Consider the following 19,317-nt stretch of genomic DNA (forward strand, 5'->3'; position numbering starts at 1 on the left):
AGTGAGTTGTTTTGTCATGCTGGAATTGTTATATTTAATAAAAGCCTTACGTAGTGTGCATAAACCTGTAAAAGATACTTGCTGACCTGTTATCTCTGACTAGAGAGCAAACAGATGATCTGCTCTTATTGACTGTGACTCTGGAGATTTTCTCATGGGGATTCCTGGAAGAGTAATGTAATTACTATGTTAAACTAAATGTTCCATCTCCATTATACAACTAGCCAATGCAGGAATGGGACACAAAGACTGTATTCCTATCTCTTGGGTGGGCATAGCCTGCTTGAGTTAGGTAAGGTAGCAATGTATATATTTACTAGTTTTTTCATGGTGTCTCTCTTCCTTTTTTGTATAACTTTTTATTTGTCTCAAGACCTTAATAGCTGTCCAGTGTTTAGGAAGATTTTCTTCCACTTTGTTTTGAGCTTCATGCTATTCTTTTTGGAACTGTGCTGTATTCAGAAGAGTGAAAGCAGTGACATTTCTTAAGACCATGTAAATCTGGAAAAAAGCCTTACGCTGTCAGAATTGAGAATTCTCGTTAATGCATGTATGATGCAACAAATCTTCATTATGGGGCCAAATATCAAAATGTGGCCTCCAGCAGTGTGTGTGCACATCTGTCATGTGAAAATGAAGGAGAAAGACACCCCAAAGAGCTTTGGATCTCTAAGTTCTGTTGCCCGCATCTGCAAGTAATGATTTTAACCCATAAGTGCAAGTTTGGGGATGTTCAAGTGGAAGCTCAGTAAAAGTCCTTTTGGAAACCTAGCACTATTTTATGTCTTCACTTAATTTTCTTTAACGGTGCTTATCCCAAAGTTTAGGCACCTCTTAATTAATTCAGTACTTAATAAAATGACCATATTTAAATGTCCAGAAATAAAATCATAACTTACATTTTCTATCTTACTCTATTCATGCACCTTCTCCCTAACTGAATGAGAAACAAAGCACATCACTGTCTATATTTATAGCTTAAGTCAATCAGTTCAAGCTCTTTTTTAGACAGCACTCTTTTTAAACCTCTTTCATTACACAAAAATGCTCATCTGTTCATTTAAGATAATCTTGAGAGCACATAAATATTGGGAAGATAACTGGACTTCTGCTTTATCTAGATATAACAAAAGCAAAGCTGAATTAGAAATAGTACACAATAGAGAACACTAATGTGTTTTAAATTGAAAAACTGGCACTCAATTTATTTCTGCAAACAAGAGAGAAGGCCACTTTCTATAAGTAAATGTCACAGAATAAATTTAAACAACTCATGTGAGAATGGTGCATTATAAAACACCCTTTGGGGATATGTATTTCTACAAATTTAGATGACTATATTTCCTCAGTAGAACCCAGAAATAAAACCTCATTACTCCTCTTGATGTATCAATATTACTACCTTCTTGTCTCATGTTTAAAAGAATGACTTCATAAGGTAGGAAGTGGTTAAGATAGAGGGTTCACTGCTATCTGATATTTATAAATGTCTGGTGGCCAATACAATGTACAAATTTAGTTTTAGTTCCACCTACAGTCGAGAACAAGTACTATGCATGTGTAATTTAGTGTGCATCTAGTGTGCATGTGTCATAAATATAAAGGGAAGGGTAAACCCCTTTGAAATCCCTCCTGGCCAGGGGAAAGCTCCTCTCACCTGTAAAGGGTTAAGAAGCTAAAGGTAACCTCGCTGGCACCTGACCAAAATGACCAATGAGGAGACAAGATACTTTCAAAAGCTGGGAGGAGGGAGAGAAACAAAGGGTCTGTGTCTGTCTGTATGCTGGTCTTCTGCCAGGGATAGACCAGGAATGGAGCCTTAGAACTTTTAGTAGGTAATCTAGCTAGGTATGTGTTAGATTATGATTTCTTTAAATGGCTGAGAAAAGAATTGTGCTGAATAGAATAACTATTTCTGTCTGTGTATCTTTTTTGTAACTTAAGGTTTTGCCTAGAGGGGTTCTCTATGTTTTTGAATCTAATTACCCTGTAAGATATCTACCATCCTGATTTTACAGGGGGGATTTCTTTATTTCTATTTACTTCTATTTTTTATTAAAAGTCTTCTTGTAAAACACTGAATGCTTTTTTCATTGTTCTCAGATCCAAGGGTTTGGGTCTGTGGTCACCTATGCAAATTGGTGAGGCTTTTTATCCAACATTTCCCAGGAAAGGGGGGGTGCAAGTGTTGGGAGGATTATTCATTGTTCTTAAGATCCAAGGGTCTGAGTCTGTAGTCACCTAGGCAAATTGGTGAGGCTTTTTACCAAACCTTGTCCAGGAAGTGGGGTGCAAGGTTTTGGGAAGTATTTTGGGGGGAAGGACGCGTCCAAACAGCTCTTCCCCAGTAACCAGTATTAGTTTGGTGGTGGTAGCGGCCAGTCCAAGGATAACGGGTGTAATATTTTGTACCTTGGGGAAGTTTTGACCTAAGCTGGTAAAGATAAGCTTAGGAGGTTTTTCATGCAGGTCCCCACATCTGTACCCTAGAGTTCAGAGTGGGGGAGGAACCTTGACAGCATGTGTGAGGGATGCTCCATGAGTGAGGGATGCAGAATGTGCATGAGTGAGGGATGCTACATTTTTGATGGGTGATGAAACCCATCCCAAGTAGAAATAGAGGCAGAAGTGAGAGCTTGGCCTATTTTCCCCTCAGCACAGGGAACTAGCTACCCTGTGTGTGGGATCCCTGGCTGTACTGTGAGAGTCTTTTCAGTCAAGAGCTTGATGTATAGCAGGTGGCAAAAATTGGACATAGAATTGGATCTTTTTGGGGGTGTCACATTTTCTTCCCCTCTCTAAATCATAAATGGGGTATAAATTCAAGGAGAACAGTGACTGCCTTTCTGTGGTTGCTGTGTACTAGGGTGGCAGATACTGCTTGAAAACTACACCCAATTAGCTGGAGCTGAACCTGTTGGAAAGGGGTAAAGCAGACTTGCTGGTGCAAGTGGCATGATGACACCCTCAGGCAGACAGTGCTAAAGTTTGGAGCAGACAGATCCTGAGAGAAGGAGCCCAAACTACAGCCAACCAAGTGTAGAAGACTTAAATTGGGGCAAAGTTACTGTAGAGGCAGTAAAGCGTGCTGAGGCTTAATCCTGGGGTTTTATATAGGTTTATTTGGGAACACCTTTTTGTTAATAAAGCAGATGCCAAGAGAAGTGGCTCTATTTTTGGACCGAATGAGCACTCCCCTTTGGAGTGGGGTTGGGATGCTATTGGTGTGGGGTAGGGCCTATCCAGACCACAATGCACTTTGGGGCATAACTTTGAGTGTAGAAATGAAACACGACAAATGTAAAAATATGCCCTGAAATGAGAGGTACTGGGGGTAGAAGGGAGTCCCCAGGAGGGGGCCTTATTGCCAGCATGCCCCCTGCTCCTAGTACTGCCCCTAGAGGGAAGTCTCACTGAGCAAGACAATGGCCTGGGAATTCTGAGTTAATTCATAGGAGAGATTTTGGAATCTAAATTGGGAGTGCCTTCCTGAACTGAAGTAATCGTGTCCAGTTGAGCCTACTTTAGATTCAGAACCTTAAAAGTGGATGGACTACTTTTAGGAAAGAGAGGAGTGTTACTTTCTAAAAGACAAGGAAGCGAGTTCTAGAGACAGAAATCTTCCCTAGTTGTATTTGTAGTTTTCTGGCCATTTAGAGATTAAATAAAATAAGCTGCTTAAGGAAGCGTTCCCAGGCATTTCTCTAGGATTTTGTTGCTTGTTTTCTTGGAAAAGAGCCCTGTGAAATTTGAAACCCCAGAAAAGAGAGGGCTTTGGTGTCTTTGCTTTGCTTGGTCCTCCTTGGTTTCTCTAGCTGCATGGATGTCCAGCTAAACCTCCCAGAAAACTGAAAAAAGCAAACACAACTTATCAACTTCCCTTTCCCATACACAAACACCTACATCTTAGACCCTTTATGGAGCAAGTTATTTGCTGGGCACTGGCTGCATGCTAAAGGAATTAAAATCTCCTGAGGTTGCCCAAGCCTTCTCTATTCTGGCACTTCCCACTGTTGGAAGTTTTTTGTGATTCAGGGTTGTTCAAGCGATTGTGTTTATGTGGATGTGTCATAAATATAAAGGGAAGGGTAACAACCTTTATGTATGCAGTAATATAAAATCCCTCTTGGCCAGAGGTACAGAATCCCCTTATCTGTAAGGGATTAATCAGTTCAATTAACCTAGTTAGTACCTGACCAGAAGGACCAATGTGGAAAGAAGATACTTTCAAATCTGGGGAGGGAGAAGCTTTGTTTTTGTGCTCTGTGTGTGTTCTCTCGGGAGATAGAGAGACCAAGCAAATAATCCAGCTCCTACTGAATGATACATCTAAAATTACAGGAATAGTAAGTAATAGCAAGGAAATGCGTTAGAGTATCTTTTGTTTTAGTTTGTGAATTTTCCCTATGCTTAGAAGGAGATTTATCCCTGGTTTTTGTAACCTTAAAGTTTTGCCTACAGGGGAATCCTCTGTGTTTTGAATCTGATTACCCTGTAAAAATTATCTTCCATTCTGATTTTACAGAGGTGGTGCTTTTACTTCTTTTTCTTTATTATAAAGTTCTATGTTTTTTTTTTTTTTTTAAGAATCTGATTGGTTTTAGTGTCCTAAAAACCCAGGGATTTCGCTGCGCTCACCTGTACCAATTGGTGAGGATATTATTCTCAAGCCTCCCCAGGAAAGGGGGTGAAGGGATTGGGAGAAATATTTTGGGGAGCAGAAACTCCAAGTGGTTCTTTTTCTTGAATCTTTGTCTAACTCACTTGGTGGTAGCAGTGAATACTGTCCAAGGACAAGAAAGGATTTGTGCCTTGGGAAAGTTTTTTAACCTAAGATGGTAGAAATAAGCTTAGGGGGTCTTTCATGTGGGTCCCCACATCTATACCCCAGAGTTCAGAGTGAGGAGGGAACCCTGACAGGATGTCTGACCCTGGCCTACTTTCTCCTGTGAAAGTTTTAAAATAAATGCCCTCCTGAGGCACAACACGACTATGTAGTGGTACTACACACTATTTGTACTTCAGTTAGTCAATATATAGTCTTCTCTTGCAGTCTTTGCGTGTACAAAACTTGCATGGATTTCAATGGGAGCCACATAAGGGGTGATAGAGCTGCATGCACTAGGCTGAAGGCTACTTTTATTGTTCAACTTGGTTGCAGTACAAAAAACAAAACAAAGAAGAAACACGCTGGAAAGCATTAAAATACCTCTTGGTGGGAATAGAAGACATTTGATCATATTTTACACGTAGGATGGTTGACGTTTCTATACTTGAAGTAGATTATAATCTCCTTGAGCCAGAGACTTCCTTATGTATTTCTATCACAGTGGGTTGCTGGTCTGACTGAGGTCTCTAGGTGCTATCACAGTACAAATAATACAACCTTCTTTTATTATTTGTGCAATAAACAGAATATCCTGTACTCCTTTTTATATGTGTCTTTAAATGTAGCACTGTAGCCTCTAGCTGTAAACAATTCTTGTTTTGCATTTAAATTGGAAGATGCTTTTCCATTTAAATTTGGTTGATGGTGTTCTTGGTTCTGTACAATGGGCCAAATTCACCTCTGGAATAAACAAGGTGAATTGCATTGATTGAGTATAGTGAACCTATACTCATGCCAATAATCAAGTTAGCCTCTGAATACTGTTGTGAGTGTTGCACCCTCTAAAGATTTGTAGAAAGATTGGCACTAGCATGTATTTAGAGTTAAAAACCCCTGTCTGAAGGTTTAGAAATAATTCAAGTAAAATACAGACTGATCAATGCAAGCCCATCAGGGAACTTATTTTGTATGGAATTTTTTTAAAAAAAATCCGATAAATACATCAGTGTTACAAACAAGTGACCAGACTGGTTACCATTAGGGTCAGAAATTTTCAGAATGTTTTATATTGATAGAGTGCTGCTAATATTAGATAATTGTATTCATTTCCTTGTAGTGTTTTGACTTCTTTAGCAATCAGAATGTGAGGTGTGAGAAACAGGATGGGAAATGTGATCTGATGATCTGGTCATGACTTCCTGCTTCTCCTCATGGCTCTGATTTCTAGAATGCTAGTATTTATTATAGTTAAACAGCTTTTACTTCTAGTTCTTTGGATGAATTTTGTAAATCTGTTATGCAGAAAATATGTACCTTGTTGGAGTGTTCTTAAGTAGGAGAGTTTTGCCATTTACACAAAATAACTAAGTTTGTATTTTTTTTCTCTTTTTGTGTAAGAATGCAATTTGTTTGGGAGCAGGGGACAAACCTGTAAGTGAATACAGATCAGTTCTCTACTATCAGGTCAAACAGCCACGCTGGATGGAAACATTAAAGGTATGACACAAACATTTTTCATTTATATTTTCCACTTCAGTTGTCAGGTCCTATCTTTTCTCCTAAAAAACAAACAAACAAACCAAAACAACAACAACCTATTACAGTACAACTCACATTTTTTGTAATATTTTTTTGTAATATTTCAAATATATTTTTGAAATATAGTTGCATGTATGTCCTTACATCAACTATCAGTTTGGGATACATGATAAGTGATGCTTAAAGTTTCAGTCCAGAAAGCTGTGTTAGGATTTCTTGTTGTTGTAGCAGCAAAACCCATAAGATCATCTTAGTTTACCTTATGTCCTGAATATGCCATATTGAAAATGAAGTACACCATTAGCTGTATTGGTGTAAAATAGAGAAAGTGAGAAGCTTGAGTGATTAAACGAGTATGGTAAATAACCTCCTGTAAATTTTAGATTGTTATGGTCTTGGATGTCTGTTAGAGAAGAACTAATAGACACCTATGTAATGAGTGTTTAATTGTAATAGTCTGGAAGGTTCTGAAGGCAATAATTACAAAACATGGCTCAAGGTTACTTGACAAGTCTACAGTCAATGCTTTTTTGGAAAAGTGCTATGGAAGATGGGCTGAATTATGTTAGTAATCTGTGTAATAAGTCTGCGACTGCACCAATGTATGTAGTGACAGTGGATAGAGGAAGGTAGGTCATCTGCAGCTGTAAAACATGTTTGTAGTTTTGAAAGCACTGATAAATGCATTTTGATATCTTGTTGCCGTTTTAAATTTTGGCAGTAACTTGAATAGATTTTGTATTGAAAGCCATGAAAAATAGTTGTGCTTTCAATTATTTGAAAATTGGGGTTTGAAGTCAGATTAAGGTAGTGTAAAATGCTGTGTTGTAGCTAGTGATGTTCAAGATAGTCTCATGTGACTTCAGGAGCCACCACTGTCTAAGCAATAAAGAGAGACAAGGTGAGTAAAGTAATACCTTTTACTGGATCAACTTCTGTGGGTGAGATAAGATTGCCTGTCTGTCTTTCATCCACAGAAGTTGGTCCAATTAAAGATATTACCTCACCCACCTTGTCCTGCTAATATCCTGGGACCAACACAGCTACTACTATACTGAAAATAGGAATAACCACAAGATGGACATCAGAATTATATTATATAATTTAAAAATCTGATATGTGACCCGTCAGATCATGAGAATGTTTTATATTAATGGAGTGCTGCTAATATTGGATAACGTATTCATTTCCTTGTAGCGTCTGTGACTTTTAGCAATCAGAATGAGAGGTGTGAGAGTGGGTGGGAATGTGATCTGATGATCTGGTCATGACTCCCTTGTTGTCTTCATGGCTTTGATACTGACTTGCTCTGCAGCTTTGGGAAAGTCATTTAATATTTCTCTACTCCAGCTCATCCATTACTGAAGAGGTATAATTACCTCCATAGGGCTTTATGATTGATGTTAAAGGGTTTTGAGAGGTATTCTATAAATCCATATAATTAACAGTACAATTTCACTTTCCTTTTTTGTTTTTGTTTTCTAGTACATGAAATTTTGTCTGCCCTATAACTGATGGCTTTATCCATACTCGCATGCAAATTGGAATTGGTCCTGATGAACATTTTCATTCTGGACTGTATAATAGAAACCCAGGCACCCAGAGCTCAGTCTACTTCCTCCTGCTGCAGTCCTTTCTTACACCCTCCTCTATTCTGCTTCACTGTGGTGCCTAATGACTGTGGAATTCATTAGGAATTCCAAGCAGATGATTTCAGGACTAGGGTCTCTTCTGCTTCCCGAAGCCAGGCCTAGGCAAATGTGTTTTGTGTATGCAAGGCTTTATAGGGCCAGCATACAGGTGGGAAACAGCAGCACTGATTTTTGCATGTGGTTATATCTGTCTCAAGTTTCGTCAGGTGCCCCCTCTTGCCCACTCACCAGATGGCTGTGAGTAGGGTTGCCAACTTCCTAACAGCACAAAACAGAGCACCCTGGCCCCACCCCTTCCCCCAAAGGCCCCCCACCCCCACTACATTCCCACTCCCTCGGAGGCTCTCTCCCCCCCACCCTTACTCACTTTCACTGGGTTGGGGCAGGGGGTTGTGGTGTGGGAGGCGTGGTGCCAGAAATGAGGGGTTCAGGGTATGTGTGCGGGGGTCCAGCCTGGGGCAGGGAGTTGGGGTGAGGAAAGGGATGTGGGCTCTGGGGTGGGGCTGGGGATGAGGGGTTCAGGGTGTGGGAGGGGGCTCTGAGTTTCGGGGGGGGGGGTTGGGTTTGGGTGCAGCTTACCTCGGGCGGCTCCCAGTCAGTGGCACAGCAGGGCTAAGGTGTCCTGGCAGTGTGCTGTGCTCCGGAAGGGACCAGCAGGTCCAGCTCCTAAGCAGGAGGGCCATGGTCCTCTGAGCGCTGCTCTCGCCCAACGGCCCTGCTCCCCAACTCCCATTGGACGCGGTTCCTGGCCGATGGGAGTGTGGAGCTGGTGCTCGAGTTGGGGACAGCACGCAGAGCCCTGTGGCCCCTCTGCCTAGGAGCTGGACCTGCTGGCTGCTTCCGGGATGCAGCATGCTGCCAGGACAGGTAAGAACTAGCCTGCCTTAGACCCACAGCACTGCTGACCAGACTTTTAATGGCTTGGTCGGCAGTGCTGACTGGAGCCGCCAGGGTCCTTTTTTGACTGAGTGTTCCGGTTGAAAACAGGACACCTGGCAACTCTAGCTGTGAGGAGCCCACTGGACCCCACGTGTTTTAAGCCTCCAGAGTTGAACAGAATCCAGGCACTGCCTCTGGTTGGGATCCCTCAACATACTCACAGGGCGATGATCCTCCATTTAGCACACTCTTCTGAAAGCTGAAATTTTATGATCCAGCTGCCTACCCCCTGTTACCAGTGCCAACTGCTCTCTCTCTCTCCTAAAGCTTAAACACTCTCTCTTCGAGAACTTCCACCATCTGGTTGCTCTGTGTCCGCAGGTTAACTCTTGAAGGGCATGTGTGTAAGACATAATGCACAGACTGACTTTCAGAGGATTCTAAACCACTATTGCTCTTAATCACAAGAAATACACAGGTCTAGACAAAAATAAGTCTATATACATTTATCTGCCTTCGTTTCCTCACCAGTCCAGAGCATATGTTTCAAACTCCCTCAAGTTGATACTTCCCATCATCAACACCTGGCTCCTTTGTCCTGCTGCTAGTAATTTTCCGCTCTTCAAACCCGAGCCTACTTACACGCAGGCTGGAGGAAGTGGCTTCTCCCAGCTCTAGACACCCTCCTCCTTAGCATATATACTGAGCAATCAGAGTACAGTCATTAAAGGTAACTCTTCTTCATTGTCCCTCATCTGGAAGAGATGTGCTTACAAGCTTGTCAGCAATAATTGATATACAGAGGCATTCCTTGATGCAGCACTTTTCAGTAAGAACAACTTCACAATGTCAACCAGAATTTGTAAATTGCCCAGATTGCATGAGTGGCTAAACCCAGCAATTAAAGGAATGGTGGATATTCATTTCAAAGTAGACAAGTTTCATTATGTGCTATAACTTCTGATTTATAAAAGGTGGCAGTCCCCATTGAAGACATGCAAAGAATACATCTGCGTTTCATGTTCAGACATAGGTCATCTCAAGAGTGTAAGTACAGAAATTTATTCTTTTTGTTTGCAATCAAGGTTGCCAGTCCTTCTAAAAAAAATAACACATGATTTTGTACTTTGTAGCTAAAGACAAGGGAGAAAAGAATTTTGCAATGGCCTATGTAAAGCTCATGAAAGAAGATGGTACAACTCTGCAAGATGGCTCCCATGAGTTGGTAGTCTTAAAGGTATAGTAATGAAGGTTGTTGCATAGAAGCAATTATTTTTTTCACTGACTTTTTTACTATTCAGTCTTCTATGATATTCCCAATTTTCCATGGTCTTCCTCTCATTATCCTACTAAAGACTTAAATTATGTGGTCCTTCCTCTGAATGGACGAGACTGGATTCATCTTTTTCTAGAGTTGGTCAAGATGACCCCAAACATCTGCTATAGGTAGGAATCATTGTAGAATGACACAGGACAGTTGCTGTTCCCACATTTTAACCTTTGTTGCCCTGCTTAAAGTCTACTTTGTCCCTACTTCTAGAAGCTTGGGACAAAACTCAAGACCTGGACTGAAACCATCATTAGAGCTTGGAATATGATTCAGTTAATTTTACCATGATCTCTCCTGCCTTGTGAATAATCTGTGAACAGTTTGTGACTTTCTAGTATTTGTGAGGGGTTGGTTGCTTTATAATTACAATGAATACTAAGATGTGGATTGTATATGGTCAGTTGCAGGGATTTGGATACTGGACATTTGAACAGTGCTGGTTTGTTCTGATTGGCCACAAATAACATGGTTGACTTTCCCCCCGCCCTGTCCCTAGTTGGATGCATGATATTAAACTTGGGTTTCTCAGGCAGATACTGAAGACAGGGAATTGGAAATGAATTTCCTGAAAATATGATCAATCCTGTACTTAATTAGTTGTTTCCAAATGTGTTCTGTCCAGTAAACTAGTTTTTCTGTAATATTCATGGAAAGCTATAACAGAGGCCTGCACACAACTAAAGCAAATTGTTTATAAATTCCAGTGGAGATTAATGTGTTTTTTTTAGATATTTGCCCACCTCTTGTTGGTGTTAAAACTGATAAATATTGAGGCCAGAAGGGACCATTATGATCATCCAGTCTTGACTGATTGTATAATGCAACCCATAAAATTTCAGCAAGTGATTCCTGCATCAAGCCCATAACTTCTGGTTAAGCGAGAGCATATATATTAGAAATGCTAAACTGAGTTGGCACATTATATTTGTGGTAGAAAATAGATCATTTCTGACAGAGAAATGCTACTTCTAGAATTCAAATACAGAAACACCAGTGCTAGGCATTTAAAAACATGAGTCAGGATCCCAGAAATGGAAGGGCTTTAAACTCAAGAGGTTTTAAATACCTTTTAAAGTTTTTAGGGGTGGTGGCTTTTTCCCCCTTTTTTTTTTTGCCTTCTGATGTTCAGTCCTTTGGTGTGCACTTGAATCATGTTTTCAAGCTTTTCTCTGAAAGTTAGAAACTTTCTATTCAAAATGAAAGCTGTGACTCTCATGTATCTTTTTCTTTTAAAAAAATCCTAATTGTGAGACTGATAAAATTGAGGAAGCAGGCAACACTTGCCAATGTTCTAGTACATCTTCAACTTCAAAAGTGACCTTTCTGCCCTCAATATATCTCTTGATAATTTTCAGGGTTTTCCTGTGCTTTGCTTGGCTGCAGCTAGAGAATGGACATCTCCTCATGAGATGGAAACCTTTTTTTTTTTTTTAATGCTTTTGAGTGAGAACCTGAACTGAGTTAGGCACCAAGCCCCTTTTTACATCTTGTCAGTCTGGGAAGCATCTCTGACTTCTCTTAGGGATGCATTCGCATGAATTATCTCAAGAACTATTTAAACCATAAAAACTGACACCATAGGTCTGTTGGCACACAGCCCTTCTTTCACAGGCCAAACCTTTTGGAGCTATGGTAAATATCAAAGAGTAAGTCTCCTGAATCTAGAAATCCTGTGCCGAGTAAATTTCAGGTCAGCGCACTCTCCTCCACATCTGCTACACTTGGTCTACAGGCTGGCAGTTGCACCTTCTGATATGGTCTGGAAATTCAGCTTCAAACCTGAACAGTCATGATATTTGAATAGTTGCAACAATATTGGGTACAAACTGTGAACTGATGGATGTACTATATGGTGCAAGTAGCTATTCCAAGAGCTGTAGTTAGGTATATTCTATTTTCCTTCCCTAGTACCTACCATTTCATAATCTGACTAAAGTGGTTGTTCGTTTGTTTTTTTCATTTTAATAGGCTTCTTTTGCTAGAAGCTTGTGTTGGGGAGACTGTTTTCAGTTCTAGTCTTAATTGTCAACTGAGTATAGTTTTCCCTAATTTCTCATTTCTGAATCATTCCAATGTAATCAAGTTGGATTTTATGACAAACTGAATGCAGTCTGTTGTAGTATCTGTCCTCCCTAATCAATATCCAAGTGCATAAAATTATTGAGAGGACCTCTAAAATAATTTTACAGAATACAGATTAACTTCGCCTGATACAAAATTATGCTGTCATTTTCTTTGGCTCATCACTATTCACAGCCTCTCTTAGAAGGCCAAACACCACAATTCTGTTTTGATTGACTCTCTATGGAATGTCTTCAAATCAGAAGAAATAATCTCCTGTTTTACAACTTGCCGATTATTCCTGAATAACATCTCTAAGATATCACCTTCCCCTCCATCCAGATAATCCAGGTCACCCTCCTGTTAGATCTCAATTACTGCAACATCATCTTCTGTGACCTTGAATTATGCAGTCTCGACCCCCTCCCCCCCGCCCTTGTAGCCATTCAAAATGGTGCTTCAAAGAAAAATTTCCAGGATTCTTGCTTTGATCACATCATCCTCTTTGCATCCCTTCACTGTCCTCTTCTCTTCTCCATTTCATCAAACACAAACTACTTTGCCACTTTCAAGGCCCTTCATGTCCTATCCCCACTTTACTTCTCTGTCATGTGCTATTGAGAGGTCAACTCCAGCCTGCATTCTGCCACTGGTACCAGCCAGCATTGTCCACTTATTACATTTTCAAACAATCACCTTTCCAATTTCTTCTGGGCTGCCCTTTGCATATGAGAAGGAGCACCCTTTGAGCACCCTTAAAGTCACCCCTCCTTAAACTTTTCCTGTGGTGCCTAGAAAAAAAATCTTGACAGTGGTGAGGTTGCTGGTGTGTCGCGACTGCAACTTTCTTCCTGACCAGCATTGTTTGTATTTACTTGTGCTCCCCCGTCTGTGTGCAGTCACCTGTTTTCTCTTACCTATGCTTACTTTGTAAACTATTTTGGGGGCAGGGACCCTCTTTTTGTTATGTTTGAGCAGTGCCCAATGCTTGTCCAGGACTGTGATTCCTATGCATTCCTGCAATACAAATAATACATAACTAATATCTTTTCAGGGTGATAGTAAGAAAATGGAGGATGCCAGTGCTTATTTGACTCTACCTTCCTCTCGTCAACATGTGGAGAATAAAGGATTGACCTTAAGCCGAAGTGCTAGCAGTGTGGGAGGACTCTCAGTAAGCACACGGGATGCCTTTTCTATTTCAACTCTGGTTTGTTCAACAAAGCTAACTCAAAATGGTATGCAGTTCATATTCTTGTGTAAGCATTTGAAAAAGGCTATTACACGTTCTTAAAACTCACACGGACATTAAAAAGCTATCTTCTCTGCCATTTATTTCAGTGGGTTTACTGGGTCTTTTGAAGTGGCGCATGAAACCAGAACTGCTACAGGAAAATTTAGAAAAATTGAAGATTGTGGATGGTGAGGAAGTTGTGAAGGTACCTCCTTTCCAATGTTACATTCAGTTACACAACTGCTGTTCTGTTGTTGTTGGCGCTCTGTAAATAGCAGACTGCTGAGTTCCTCTCCCCTTTACAGATGATTTTGTGAACCTTCTGCTTCTCCTTTGACAGAGGATAGAACATTTAGGCTTCTATCAGGCTGTTGTTCATGGCATTCAACAATCATCTGATAGAGGGGATTAGATCGTGATATGGTTGGTTATTCATGACCTCTATTATTTTTTTCCATTTAGTAGAGTAGGTATGCCATTGTTATTCCAGAACCTAGTCTTCCTCCACACAATGGAAAGAATACACCATTCCAGTCATTTAGGAAGAGGTGATGTTGCAGAGTGCAGCTGCACATCACTCTTCCCTGAGATCAGAGATAATTTTCTCTGATCACATAAAACCATTACAGTGACAAAGTTTTGTCATTAATGGTACAAGATGCTCAGAGGAAACAATTTTCAATATATCTTAGTACCAATCTTGGTGAAAGCAAAATACAGTTTGCACACTTATAAGGATTCATCTAGTGGGACAGTAAGAATAATTTTAAAATAGATATTAGGTACAATATGGATGGAGAAAATCATGTAGCCACTATAGGATGGTAATTTAGGATTTCATTAGTATTATGAGGAAGTGTCCTCATATTAGACAGTTTAATATCAGAAGTTCCTATGCTGACCTCACACATTGTTGCTTGCTGGGCCATGTTTGAACAAGTGTGCAAGAGTACAATAAAATTTTGATGTTAGATTAATGTCATTTGATTCACTAGCAGATATGAACATATAGCCCACGGTATTTGACTTCTTTCAGCTATACATATAAAATTTATTTGACCAAATATCCTTTTGCAAATTTGAAATGCATGTGCAGAAGAAAATCTAAGTGACAACATAACAAATGTTTAGCCTAGATGAGAGTAGATTAGAGGTTGTAATACTGAAAGAGCTATTGGATAAATCTGAATCCCTGTACGTTAACAAATGCAAGTGATGTGCATTTACTTTAAATATCAGTTGTTTATTGCTCCATGTAAAGACTATTTGCAAGGTTGCAGAAGTAGCTAAAACTGGCAGATACAAATCCTCAAGGGAAATAACTTCTGTAACTTCCCATTCATAAAGGCGCGTGCCTCCAATTTTTATTAGTGTTTTTCCAGAAGGTAGAAAGATGGCTTAATCTTGGTCTTTCTCCTTGTCAAATTGTATTCCCCATATGTGTATCTACATCTATCTAGCTATATGTCACTAGCAGAGGCAGTAATACTGTCCTGCATCCAACAAGTATAGCTTATTTTCTGTGTACTTGAAGCTTCACATAGTTGTCTTCTGGGACACCCACCTTGATTAAGGGAATATTGCTCAGCTAACTCATAGTCCCATGAATATTCCAGACATAGTATTAATCCAACACTTAGAGGTCCTTAATTCAACATCTGACTGCTTCCACATGCCTTAGCCAATGTAAACATGTTATTGTTGTTAGTTTGTGGTGCCGTGTCTCTTCCCGCTGCACTTTGTATGTGTTCAAATCATTGGGAAAATAGCTTAAACAACCATTTTCCCCCCTGCCATCGGAACTTTACTTTGCATCTGTAGTTTACTCTTCAGGAAACTAGAAAACTGACTTACTATGCAAAACAGGTGACGAAGGCTAGCACACCTTATACCTGGGTCCCATAAATATATCTCTGGCTGTGTGATCCAGGCAACTGCAGACTCATTAGTCTGATCAATATATGCAAGGCTTTAGAACAAATTGTGAAGGAAAGAATAATTAGACAGACATAAATAGGAGATAATGCAACATGGTTTTACCAAAGGTAGGCTGTGTCAGACTAACCTGACATCTTTCTTTGATAACTGATTCTATAGACAAGAGAAATGTGGTAGATCTAATTTATATGGACTTCAGTAAAGCACTTGATAAATGACAATGAAAGTCCATTTAACAGATTCCGGACTGCATCTTCAACACAACACAGAATTCTTGAATCTTACAGTAACTGTTGAATATACATGTAGTTTTTATCCAAGAAATAACAAACATTTGCTTTCAGCTAAGCTTTTTTTAAAAACTTTTTTCTTTCTGCCCTCTCTAAAATGACACTAATGAAAACCTTCCCTGATCCTTAAAGTTTTGAAAGAAAGATAATCTTAAGTGCATAAACCAGCCTCTAATTAAATTAATAAGGTACTTCCTGGCGGGCAAGAAACTCCATAATTGTCTACTAAAGAGTTTCTGCCCCTTCCTCCAAAGCATCTAGTGTCAGCCACTGTTGGAGATGATGATGAATACAGATGGGTTCCTGGCCTGATCCGTTATGCTTTCTTCTTCTCAAGTGGGGTTAAAGATTTATCTATCTGGGGACTAATTTTGCTACCTACCCCCTTTTTTTTGGCGCTTCACCTTCGTGGGTATTTTCTTTGTGCAGAGAAGACAGGATTGGGACGTTACTTGTGAAAAGCACCACTTTGTTGCTATTCTGACACTCTCAACTATACATCAGAGCTAAATTTTAATTTTGGACTTATCATAGACAGGTGATTAAAAAAAAATTAGGGAAGAGGATAATAGTAAACATTGCCCACAAATCTAGTTGGTAAAGGAATGTTTGCCTTCTGCTGCTGTCAACAGATATACAATAAGCATTGTTTTTATTGCTGGGTTATGTATGCTGCATTTTTTAAAAATAGGAATATATTATTAATGCTCTGCCGCCTTATAACAAATGCAAGATGGGTAAGAATTTGTGGAAAACTGAGCAATGTTAATCTGTATAATAGTTAATTAAGACATAAAGAGAAGGCACCCAAATTAGGAGTCATGTAATTTAAATCAACCTTACCCTTTAAGTCTAAAATCAACTAATGTTACAATAGCTACCTCTGTTCTATGGGGCTGGGGAGAAAAGTGCGGTACCCACTAGGGACTGGGGGTGGTGCCAAAGTCGATTCAAATCAACAGGGGTCTTATTATTGACTATAATGGGTTTTGGCTCAGGCTCTGGAGGGATAAACATCTTTTGTGCTGTTACCTTTTCAGGATAAAAAGAGCAAATATTGATCTATATCACTCAAAAAGACAGTTATTGTTTTAATTATGTACAAACTACAGATAGTGATAGTTTTTTTTATCAATGCTGAGACTCTGTGAACTAAGTGTATGTTATGGACTAACCAATCAGAACCTTCAGGGGCATGGGCAGATTTCCGGAACTAAAAGCTATATTCTCTGAGGTGCATCATAAAAAAACAATTTTCCCAGGGGCCTCCAAAAATCCATCCAGAGGAAACCAAGTTCTATTACCTGCGAAATGAATTCTCATCATGTGATTTTCCAAGTTATTTTAATTATTTTGTCTTGTTTCATTTTCCATCATATAGTTTCTCCAAGACACTTTGGATGCCCTGTTTAACATCATGATGGAACATTCCCATAGTGATGAGTATGACATTCTAGTCTTCGATGCACTGGTAAGAATCATCATAGGAAAAAAAAGACTACACTGCAAATAGAAAAAATGAGCAAATGGACTCAAAATGCACTGAAGACGCTGCACTACTAAAGTGTCATAAGAGACTCCATAGTGTGTATATACCGCAGGGAATTAGTGTTAAAATAACATAAAATGAGTTGATGAAATGTTGCCTTTGAGTGTGTCACACTGTGTGGAGTGGCTTATGACCATAAGTGCTCGCTTCAGAGCAGACACCCCAAACTGGTGATATGTTCTTTAACCCTGTAACAAATCTGATCTCCAAAAGCACTATAACAGTCTTACCATGAAGGCACAGACAGTCCCCTTGAGCATTCTAGCCTATCTTGCCACTTAGGCAAACTAGACTAAGTGATAAATGGTCACTTACACCAAAAGTCACAAAATATTCAGGTTGTTCCTAGTCTTAATAGACCAGTCACTTACCCCAGATGAATTTGTACCTCGGATCTCTCACCAAAGACAACACTGGTAGTCAGACCTATAGTAAACTAAGAATTTATTGACTAGGAAAAAGAAATCAGAGTTATTTACAGGTTAAAGCAGGCAGTCTGTGGTTCCAAAAGGTGACAGATGTAGACATCTGCCGATTCAAAATGTCTTTCAGGGCAAACCCAGAGTAACTATGGGGATCTCTGCTTCAGTTTAGTGTGTCTGGCCCTGTCTGAGTCCAAATATCAAAAAAGAGATGAAAATTTTTCTTTGTTCTCCTATTTTATTTCCTCCCACCAGCATTCAAACTGATGATATGGGCTTCCTTGCATGTAAACACTTTTGTGGGTCTGAGAGAGCCATTAACTAAGTCTTTGTATTGTGATGTTCCACAATGGCCTATTTAGTTCTGATAGTCCTCCTTGATAGGCAGTGGACTAAAATCTAAAAATATTGTTATAAATCTGGTGCCCATCTTAACAACGCTAACACAGGTGAGCTGTACTGGTTTCCAGCAATGAATGTCGGTGCTCAGCTGAAGCCTAAAGTCTTGGCAAAAGCTGGCACCTGGTCTGCCAGCATCAGAGTGAATAGCTAAATTTGCTGAAACTGTTCATCAAAGTGTGCACAAATGTTTCAGAATGATAAATACTTCAGGAACCTGATATTTCCATTATAATGTTGTGTGTATTTCAAACACTGATTAATCTCTCTTTAGATTTATATAATAGGACTTATTGCAGACAGGAAATTTCAACATTTCAATACTGTTCTGGAGGCTTATATCCAACAGCACTTCAGTGCAACTTTGGCTTACAAGTAAGTTTTATTCTTTTATTTTTTTCTCTCTCTTTAAAAATCCGCCAGTCATTTTTTGAAAGGTAACAAGTAACTTTAATCTCATTAGATGTCTTTACTTGGTAAAGTACTACAGTACGTTGGCCAAATTGAGATCCTTTTCAGTTTTAGTCCTCCTGCAGGTCAAACTCCTATGGATTTCAAAGAGGACTAAACCTGCGTAAGGACTGAAGGACTTAAGAGATTCAGGGTTTTGTCCAATATGAAACAGACTGATTACACCCGTTTTGTGCAAACTCTGGCAGAAAGCCTCTAGCTGTAGAAAGCCTCAAAAGGAAGTGGTTAGCACATAGCAATGCATAAACCTTCCCTGGGCTGAGGAGTCTGCAGCCAGATAATGACTGCTTCAAAATTCAGCAGAGCTTGCTTGGGAAGGTTGAGGTTATGACAGTAATGAATTCAGGACATTCCTTTGGTAGCCTCCATTTGCAGGGATCCCATACAGTCCCAATAAACATTTCCTCCCTATGTGGAATCCCAGGTACCACTACCTCAACTCACTAGTATGTAATCGATTGGAGTAGGATAGGCAGGTGCAGTTGACCAACAAGGGTCAATTCAGTTGTGATGCAGGAAGATAAAACTATGTGTTTCATAAACTGGCTCATAGGAAGTTCCCAGCATTTTGATACTGTAAGGAAAGAACCTATTATAACTGGAGTTGTCACAAATTTTGTCACTCAATGTTTTTTGCCAAAAAACGCCAATTTGTCAAAACCAAAACTGTTTGCAAAATGGGAGTGAGTTTACAACTTGAAAAAATGTAGAGAAAATTTCAAAAT

The 19,317-nt window shown here is 39.6% G+C and overlaps 1 protein-coding gene across 1 annotated transcript in view; it reads left to right on the forward strand.

Moving 5' to 3' along the window:
* The window catches only part of DOCK2 (dedicator of cytokinesis 2), a 501,344-nt gene that overhangs the window by 73,969 nt on the left and 408,058 nt on the right, over positions 1 to 19,317 (forward strand). Inside the window, exons 15-21 of the mRNA XM_073355961.2 lie at positions 6,227 to 6,325; positions 9,873 to 9,945; positions 10,032 to 10,135; positions 13,344 to 13,527; positions 13,631 to 13,728; positions 17,133 to 17,222; positions 18,396 to 18,496. Coding sequence (XP_073212062.1) covers positions 6,227 to 6,325; positions 9,873 to 9,945; positions 10,032 to 10,135; positions 13,344 to 13,527; positions 13,631 to 13,728; positions 17,133 to 17,222; positions 18,396 to 18,496 — 749 coding nt within the window. The remainder of the gene's footprint in view (positions 1 to 6,226; positions 6,326 to 9,872; positions 9,946 to 10,031; positions 10,136 to 13,343; positions 13,528 to 13,630; positions 13,729 to 17,132; positions 17,223 to 18,395; positions 18,497 to 19,317) is intronic.

The sequence above is a fragment of the Lepidochelys kempii genome, chromosome 8, assembly GCF_965140285.1.
Source record: "Lepidochelys kempii isolate rLepKem1 chromosome 8, rLepKem1.hap1, whole genome shotgun sequence".
NCBI classification, from domain to species: domain Eukaryota; kingdom Metazoa; phylum Chordata; order Testudines; family Cheloniidae; genus Lepidochelys; species Lepidochelys kempii.